At 33.7% G+C, this 9,692-nt stretch overlaps 1 protein-coding gene across 1 annotated transcript in view; it reads left to right on the top strand.

The window, feature by feature from the left end:
• The window catches only part of tinagl1 (tubulointerstitial nephritis antigen-like 1), a 33,614-nt gene that overhangs the window by 23,510 nt on the left and 412 nt on the right, over window positions 1-9,692 (top strand). Inside the window, exons 10-12 of the mRNA XM_051136191.1 lie at window positions 245-368; window positions 6,811-6,856; window positions 6,949-9,692. The exon at window positions 6,949-9,692 is cut by the window's right edge and continues 412 nt beyond it. Of these exons, the coding sequence (XP_050992148.1) occupies window positions 245-368; window positions 6,811-6,856; window positions 6,949-7,104 (326 nt within the window). The 3' untranslated portion in view covers window positions 7,105-9,692. The remainder of the gene's footprint in view (window positions 1-244; window positions 369-6,810; window positions 6,857-6,948) is intronic.

Here is a 9,692-nt window from a genome sequence, read left to right on the forward strand (position 1 = left end):
TTTCAAAACAACCATAGTGTTCCCTGTAGTATGACTGTGAGTGATAAGAATGACAGATCAGATTTTGATTCAGTGACTGATTCAGTGACATCTGAAGGTCAAAAACCAACCATTTTTTAATAAAAAAACAAAACAATCAAAGCTTCTATTCATTACTGTGCTATTGTAATTTGTATTCTTTTTTTAAATGGTGTGCTTAATAATACATAATGGATGTGTGCTATGTTTGTTTTTGCCTTTTTAGCCATCATGGACGTCCATGAGGATTTCTTTGTGTACAAGAGTGGAATTTACCGGCATACAGATGTCAATCACCACAAACCGTCAGAGTACCGCAAACACGGAACACACTCGGTCAGGATAACAGGGTAAGCCCTAGCATTGCTTTTATTTCTAATGGTGGAAATGGTGGAAGCAAAAGGACTGAGTCTTTGGCAGTTGCAGAGGAAGTTCTTAGACCATTTGTCATTTTATGATTTTAATGGATGGATAGATAGATAGATTTCTTTATTTCTTCATTTGAAAAGAAATTGAGGTTTTTGAGGAAAACATTCCAAGATTTTTCTCCATATAGTGGACTTCAATGGAAACCAAAGGGTTGAAGGTCCAATTTGCAGTTTCAATGCAGCTTCAAAGGGCTCTACATGATCCAGATGAGGAATAAGGGTCTTATCTAGCAAAACGATCGGTCATTTTCTAAAAAAATATATATATATATACTGTTCAACCACATATGCTCGTCTTCACGCATAATGTGCTGACCCAGTGTTTACAAAGCGAACGTGCAAAGAAAGTCAAACGGTTTTTGCTAAAAAAGGTAAAACAACGATGTAGGACGATTTTGAAGATGGAGGAGAAAAGTACACAGACGAAGAACTAACTGCGCGTGACCATGATTATGTAATGCGTGAAGTTGTAGATGCGTATCGCAGAGCTAGTGCAAGATGAGCATTTGTTAAAAAGTATATATATATATATATATATATATATATTTTTTTTAGAAAATGACCGATCGTTTAGCTAGACAATACCCTTATTCCTAGGCTGGGATTGTGTAGAGCCCTTTAAAGCTGCATTGAAACTGCAGTTTAGACTTTCAATCTTATTGATCCCCACTGAAGTCCACTATTTGGAAAAAAATCCTGGAGTGTTTTCCTCAAAAACAAATCAAAACTTAATTTCTTTTCGTCTGAAGAAAGAAAGACATAAACATCTTGGATGACATGGGGGTGAGGAAATTATCAGGAAATTTCTGGAAGTGAACTAATCCTTAAATAAATTTACAAAAATAAAAGTAACACATTTTAAAATATTACAGTTGTAACTTATTTTCAGACTATTTATTTAGAATTAAGCTTATTTTCTCTTAGCCCATTTTTCTTAATTTACCTCACTAAATATACTAAATGAGATAAAACAATTTTAAAAATGGGTAAGAAAAAGAAATTTTATAAAGAAAATTGTATAATATATTATATAAAAAAAAGTCCAAATTTGCAACTTTAGTTTTGTAAATGAATCTTATTTTAAGTATGTTTTTTAAGGATGTTATTTGAAATGTAATACAGAAAAAGAATTTTAATGTTTTAGGTAGACACCAGCTGTGTTTGCATGATTGGGGCATCACCATGATGGTCTTGGAGTGAACTAACTTGCCTTGAAGGGACTTGACAATATTTAAGATGTAAACACGTTTAGAGAAACATCATGGCCCCACTTGTTTGCTGTGCAGACATGTTTTTGCTATTTCTAGCAGACAAAACACCTGGATTACTGGCCTTCCAGTCCCACCCCCAGACACACACCCCTCAAAGCCTTTGTCTGGGTTTGCTATACTCACTCATACATAACACACCCTAATAACACTGCTTTTTCTCATTTTGTAAGTTCTTCAACAGAGACTACTGCTATTAAATTGCTCATCAATTTCCATTTACTCTTAAAGAATGCAACTGGTAAAGGGTTAGTTCACCCAAAAATGAAAATTAGCCCATGATTTGCTCACCCTCAAGCCATCCTAGGTGTATATGACTTTCTTCTTTCAGACGAATACAATCAGTTATATTAAAAATTGTCCTAGCTCTTCCAAGCTTTATAATGGCAGTGTTCAACAGTCCAAAAGAAGTCCAATAAAGCGCATCAATCCATAATAAAAAAAGTACTCCACATGGCTCCAGGGGGTGAATAAAGGCCTCCTGTAGCGAATCGATGTGTTTTTGTAAGAAAAATATCCATATTTAAAATGTATAATCACTTATAAAATAATCACTTTAATCTAGCTTGCACTAACTGTCATACGTGCAAGCCGTTCCGGGTGTATTATGTAAGATGTATGCATAGCATTTGTTTACAGGAGCAAAGGAAGCTAAGTTTCCTTACTTTAGCAAAGGAAAACTAGTCTCCTCTTCGCTTATATCAAAATCCTCCTTCTAATTTGTGACCGGTGTTTTGTTTTGCTCACTTCTCATCAGTGCATGCGCAACGCATACGTTCTACGTCATTCGCTTGGAACAGCTTCTGTGTACGACAGTTAGCGCAAGCTAAAAAAAAGTGATTAATCCTTTATAAACAGGAGGCCTTTATTCACCCCTCAGAGCTGTGTGAGGCACTTTTTATTATGGATGGATGCACTTTATTAGACTTCTTTTGGACTGTTGAACAGAAACACCCACCGCTATTATGGAAGAAGCAGGATAATTTTTAAAATAATTAAAATTAATCATTAAAATAATTTAATTGGATTTGTCTGAAAGAAGAAAGTCATATACACCTAGGATGCCTTGAGGGTGAGTAAATCATGGGCTAATTATCATTTTCGGGTAAAGGGACCCTTTAAAGAGCACTTGGTTTAATTTAAACAATCAGACAACATAGTAAGGATTCACTTTGTCATGCAAAAAAAATTGTTAAATGAGGGGAAAATGTGATTTTTTTATTTTATTTATAATCTTCTAAAACTCTCTAAAAGTGAAGCATTTTTCAACAAATGTGTCTGAGAGATTCTTGATGTGCATAAATACCAAATTCTGTCATGAAATTCTAGATGCCACAGGCTGATGGTCTTTAAAGGTCCACTGAAGTGCTTTGAAACAGCGTTATTCTATGTGTTGATGTATTTTCAACTGAAACAGCAGTCATATTCATATTCAACATATCCAGCAGTCCTGCCTCTTTTTAAAATAGCCAATAATGTTTTGTTTATTTCACATCTTATTTATAGTGTAGGGGGCGGGGCGCATTGGATTCTAGAGAGCATTTGATTGGACAGAAAGTTTGAGGAGATGCTGAAGTGCAGTGCACCTGTATAGATCTGCTACAGTTTATTTTATATGCTATTCATGCATCAAAATCATTGATCCGTATTGGTGGAAGTTAGAGACTGTAGGTTTTGAATGCTTATATCTTCTAAATGCAAATTTTGTCATTGTTTTGGAGCTCACATAGCTTACAGATATCATTAAGGCTAACATATTCATACTAAAAGCCAAAAAAACTTAATGCAAACTGATGATATGCACAGCATTAAATTATTTGGCACAAGCTGACTGGTTCATGCTTTCAGAGTTCCTCTGAAACCCTCCACCTCCCCAGCTCCACCAGTATAGATCTGCTACGGGATATAATATGTTATTTGTGCAGCAGCAGTATGTTTTAAATACTCACAGCACCACATCAGCATGTGCACTGGCAGTAGCAAGTGCCTGTACTTGGCAGCAGCAGCAAAAACCTAAATCAACAGAAATAACCAACAGCAGCATAGCAGATCTATTCCGCCCTGACCAAATACATACACACTTATATCCAATATCCATTACCATGCTAAAATCTTCCAAGTGTTCATGACAGAAATGTGATTCCTGAGCTGTACAGAAGCACTATAGTCTTTCCCAGACCGTGATTGTTTAGTTAGACATTGAGAGGCACGGTTGGGTCAGGCCATGTTCTCCAGGTATGTCTCTGGTAACCTCGTCTGACCTGCGGCTGGTGTCCGTGAGTGTGACATGCTTCAGTGGTGACGGCGATATCGAGCGCGAGTCTGTCTGAACCCTGGCTTTTCTCCTGGCCTCCTGTCACTCGCTGACGCTGCGGTTCTCGTGCTGCTCTAGACGTTCAGAGAACGCTGTATAGCCCTATGAAGTTGGCATACTGGGGGGCAGCAGCAGTGTTTTTACTGGGAAAATCCTACCGTGGTGCATTCGGCTAAGCCCAGGGCCTGGGAAAGTTTGTGGAAAGCTCATTGATGTCCAGTGTAATGGAAATGGCATTGTTCGGTGCAGACAGAGAGGCCTAAACCCAGCGCAGGTCAGGGGCTGGTTGGATGCGGTGGTATGTCTGTCATTGTCCAAAGCCAAGGACAGAAAACATGGGGAGATAAGAGCATAGAAGAACTCCGAGCTGCACTTTTCCTGGCTTTGCCACCGGTTTTGATCCTCCAACTCTCCCATGTATTTATTATAGAGGCACACTGCTTTTTTAGGTGATTTTGTTTGTTATTTGTTAGGTGAATAATTTGTTATTATTTTTCAGAGTGTACTGAATACCAACTTCCCCACTGTGGGGATGGAAGGCAGATAAGTATTATTTGGGAACAGAATGATATGTTCCCGAGTCTGATGGAACACTTCCCTTTGAATAGACGTGGGTTAAGCTATATTTATTCTAGACATATACAAATAAATAGCCCCCTGACGCATGTAGTGATTGACAAGCTGAATGTTCTGAACTCAGATGAAAAGACATTGGAGGGTCAATGGCTTCCTCTTAATACTCAAACAATCAGGACGGGTGGAGAAGCAGAAGAAAGTTTTTGGCATGGTCAACCCAGCAGATTGTTGTTGACTTGAGATTTAAGGGGGCGGGTGTGTGCTGTTTCCTGATGCTCACGTCCTTCCTCTTAGAAATGGACACAGCACCATTTGTAGGATGTGTTTTGGTTGTCTAAGAACTTTCCAATTTTTACTCAGATTTGTTGAAAGTTCTCAGGTGTGAATATTCCTCAGAATTTTTGTCTTTTTTTTCTCCAATAACAACATTCATATCTAATTAAATGTGACTTCTTACTAAAAGCTCTCAGGTGTGAATATTTTCCGAATAACTGTAAATTATATTTTTCTTACCCTATTTTTCTTAATTTACCTCAGCATAAATTTATATTTTCAAAAATGTTTTAAAAACATTTGCAAAAAAATAAAAAATAAATTAATTAATTAATTAAATAAATAAGCAAAGTTTATATTTTGTATTATATTATATTACTAATATATTATATTACTACCCTATTTTTCTTAATTTACCTCAGTATAAATCTGCATTTTCAAAAGTTTTTGAAAACCATTTTATAAGAATAAAAAAATAAATAAACATAAACTTTACATTTGTATTACATTATATATTTTATATTATATTAATAAAAAGATTTAAATATGTAATTAAATGTGACTTTTTTATTGTTTGTCTTTTTTTCCAATAACATTCTTAATGTTACTTAATTATATTTTTTTCTTACGCTATTTTTTGAAAATCAACTTCAGCATAAATCTACATTTTCAAAAAATAAATAGTAAATAAATAAACACAGTTTATATATTATATTATAATCCTATTTTTCTTAATTTACCTCAGCAAAAATCTACATTTTCAAAAATGAACAAATAAAAAAAAATTAAATAAATGTTTATGTATTATATTTCATTCATAACCTATTTTTCTTAATTTATCTCAGCATAAATCTACAATTAAATTTTTTTTAAAACAGAAAAAAATAAATAAATGAAAGTTTACATATCATATTATATTATATTATATTATATTACATTATATTATATTATATTATTAAAAAGACCAAAATGTGTAATTAAATGTCACTTTTTATTGAAAGCTCTCAGGTGTGAATATTTTTCAAAAACATTCTTAATGTTAATTAATTATGTTTTTTTCTTACCCTATTTTTTAAATTAACCTCAATATAAATCTACATAATAAATAAATAAATAAACAAAGTTTATATATTATATTATATTCTTACCCTGTTTTTCTTAATTTACCTGAGCATAAATCTACATTTTCCAAAAAAATTAAAAACCACTTTCAGAAAATAAATAAATAATAAATAGTTTATATATTATATTATATTGTATTACATTATATTATTATCCTATTTTTCTTAATTTACCTCAGCACAAATCTACATTTTAAAAAATGTTTAAAAACATTTTCAAAAAATAAATATTAAATAAATAATTGTTTATATATTATATTATTACCCTATTTTTCTTAATTTACCTCAGCATAAATCTACATTTTCATTAAAAAAAAACAAAACATTAAAAATAAATAAATAAATACAAGTTTATATATTATATTATATTATATTATATTATTAAAAAGACCAAAAGCTGAAAGCTCTCAGGTATGAATATTCCTCAAAATGTTTGCATTTTTTTCCCCAATAACAACATTCTTAATTTTAATTAATTATATTTTTCTTACCCTACTTTCTTAATTTAACTCAGCATAAATCTATTTTCAATTCATGTTCAGAAATATGTAATAATTAAATGAACATAAAATGTATATACTATTTTAAATTATATTATATTACAGATTAATTTATATTTAGTTTTTAAAAATGACCTGCATCTGTACAAAACTTGATTTGGACGTGTAGACCGTTTCTTTACTTTTATTTTTTTCCCCCATAAAATCTGATCAATGATGGCATTGATTTTAGAGCCTATTCTTAGAGCTGATTTGAATGCTAATGTCTAGTGAATGCACAATAGCATATTGATTTTTATTGCACTTTTCCAGATGGGGTGAGGAAAGAGATTACAGCGGCAGAACGCACAAATACTGGGTAAGAAATTATATTCATCCTACATGCTACAAGATTTTTCCATTCAACAGAAGCTTTTACACACTTTAACCAATCTCTTCTTCACTCCACAGATTGCAGCCAACTCATGGGGCAAGAACTGGGGCGAGGACGGTTACTTCCGAATCGCCCGTGGTGTAAACGAGTGCGAGATCGAGACCTTCGTGATCGGCGTGTGGGGCAGAGTCACCATGGAAGACATGCACAACCATCACGGACGCCGCAAGTAGAGATCTGCAGTGTATGATTTAAACCACAAACTCAGTCAGGTCTTTTGCATGTTTGTTGGTTCTCTTCATGCCACACCATAAAAAGTGGTGTCCACTGCCCCCCTCTGTCCAAACACACATCTCTAATGTGTAAAAACTCCAGTTATATCGTCTTATTGGTGGAAACCGGCTTGTTACACTCCTTGACTGGACCTCAAAAAACAGCCACAGCCACAGCCACAGGACTCCGATGCACTCAGGACTCAGTATCCAAAGACACACTTCACAGGCACACATATGCGCTCAGCATCACAATGTAACTATCTCAAATGTCTAATATAGTAATATATTAGGATGTGTCTTTTGTTTTGTGTCTTTTTCTTATGTTCGGGAATCATTACATACCGAAGCAGAAAGTCAGACAGCACTCCATAGGTTATGCTAAAAGGTTAGAGGAACAGAGGAACAGAGGAACACCAGGATGGCGGAAGAAGAAGGTTTTAGGACCAATAATTTATTCCAAAAATAGCCCAGAACAGATTTATGACAGTTCTCTGCATTCCGTTAAGATTAAGGTTGTTTAAAATCACTTTAAAGCATTTTAACCCACTCCAGTCCTTGTTGCAAAGTCTGATTCTGTTCAGATACCTGTTAAATAAAGTTAAAGGAAGTAAGGAACAGCTGTTCCTTTGCTCTCATTTTAAAATATAACAAGAAGAAAACCAAAATAAATGTTTTTTACGCTACGAGACCAAAAAAATGGACATCAGTTACTGCAGTTTTAATCCAATCCATAAGAATTTAAAGGCTGGAAGTGTTTGGTCATGTAACCTGGAGCTTAAAGTGACTTTAAGGGCACATATACAAAGGCAAAGACACCTGTTTATCATCAGGATCAACCTTTGGTTGAAACTGTTATAGTGTGTTGGTTATGTTTCGCTGGGAAAAAAAAAAAAATATATATATATATATATATATAAATACCATTAAAATCTGCTCAAGTCTTAAGCTATTGTACTCTGTGAACTAATAAGATTGTACACAAATATTGACATAAACCTTATTTTTTTGTTCTCGTGTCTGTTTTGTTGAATTATTTAATTGATTACTATTACCATTAGTATTTTAAAAAAATATTTCTTTGCTTTTCATTTACATAAAAAAGAAAAAACGTAAAAAATGAGATTTTATAAGTGTATTACAGGGGCGAAAGTGCACATGGGGTTGGGTTCAGTGCTGAATTACTACTGTCTCGCTATATACAGTTAAGGTCAAAAGTTTACATACACCTTGCAGAAACTGCAAAATGTTACTTATTTTACCCAAAAAAGAGGGATCATACAAAATGCATGTTATTTTTTATTAAGTACTGACCTGAATAAGATATTTCACGTAAAAGATGTTTACATATAATAAATATGTAAAAAATATAGAAAATAATAGTTCAAAGTTTACTTACACTTGATTCTTAATACTGTGTTGTTACCTGAATAATCCACAGCTGTGTTTTTGTTGTTTAATAGTTGTTCATGAGTCTCTTGTCTGTCTTGAACAGTTAAACTGCCTGCTGTTCTTCAGAAAAATCCTTCAGGTCCCACAAATTCTTTGGTTTTTCAGCTGTTTAGTGTATTCGAACCCTTTCCAACAATGACTGTATGATTTTGAGATCCATATTTTCACACTGAGGACAACTGAGGAACTCATATGCTCACTGATGCATCAATGGGAAATACGATCCATTAAGAGCCGGGGTGAAAACTTTTTGAATTTGAAGATTAGAGTAAATTTGACTTATTTTGTCTTCTGGCAAACAAGCATCTTCTGTAGCTTCTGAAGGGCAGTACTAAATGAAAAAAATATGATATTTAGGCAAAATAAGAAAAATGTACACATTTTTTTCATTCGGTTCAAAAGTTTTCACCCCGGGGTGAAAACCGGTGAAAAGGTAAATAAATCTCAAAATCATACAGTCATTGCTGGAAAGGGTTCAAATACACAAAAATGCTGAAAAATCAAAGAATTTGTGGGACCTGAAGGATTTTTCTGAAGAACAGTGGGCAGTTTAACTCATGACAAGACACCAGACAAACAAAGGACTCATGAACTTAAAAAAAAAATGAACGTATTAAGAATCAAGTGTATGTAAACTTTTGAACGGTTTCATTATTTTCTCTTGTGGACTGTATGTAAACGTCTTTTATGTGAAATATCTTATTCAGGTCAGTGCTAAATAAAAAACATGCATTTTCTATGATCCCTCTTATTTTGGTCAAATAATTAACATTTTGCAGATTCTGCAAGGTGTATGTAAACTTTTGACTTCAAATGTAAATCAGGCGAAACTTCAATATTACAAGATATCATAGAGCATGTTTGCTTCTCGAATATCCATTTACATATATATGGAGATCAATGTGCGTTAATAAGCGTGAGACAGCTTATTGCTCGCGGACTATAATATCGTGCATGCGCCAGAGCTCCGAGCAACCCCATCTGCTGACTTTGATAATGATAACGTCATTATTATGGTGACATGACTAATTCAAAAGCCTTATGACAGGCATCTGATTCGGCAATACACACTTAAAGACTAAGACAGGGGGTCTTTC

Source organism: Labeo rohita, chromosome 19 (genome assembly GCF_022985175.1).
Source record: "Labeo rohita strain BAU-BD-2019 chromosome 19, IGBB_LRoh.1.0, whole genome shotgun sequence".
Classification (NCBI taxonomy): domain Eukaryota; kingdom Metazoa; phylum Chordata; class Actinopteri; order Cypriniformes; family Cyprinidae; genus Labeo; species Labeo rohita.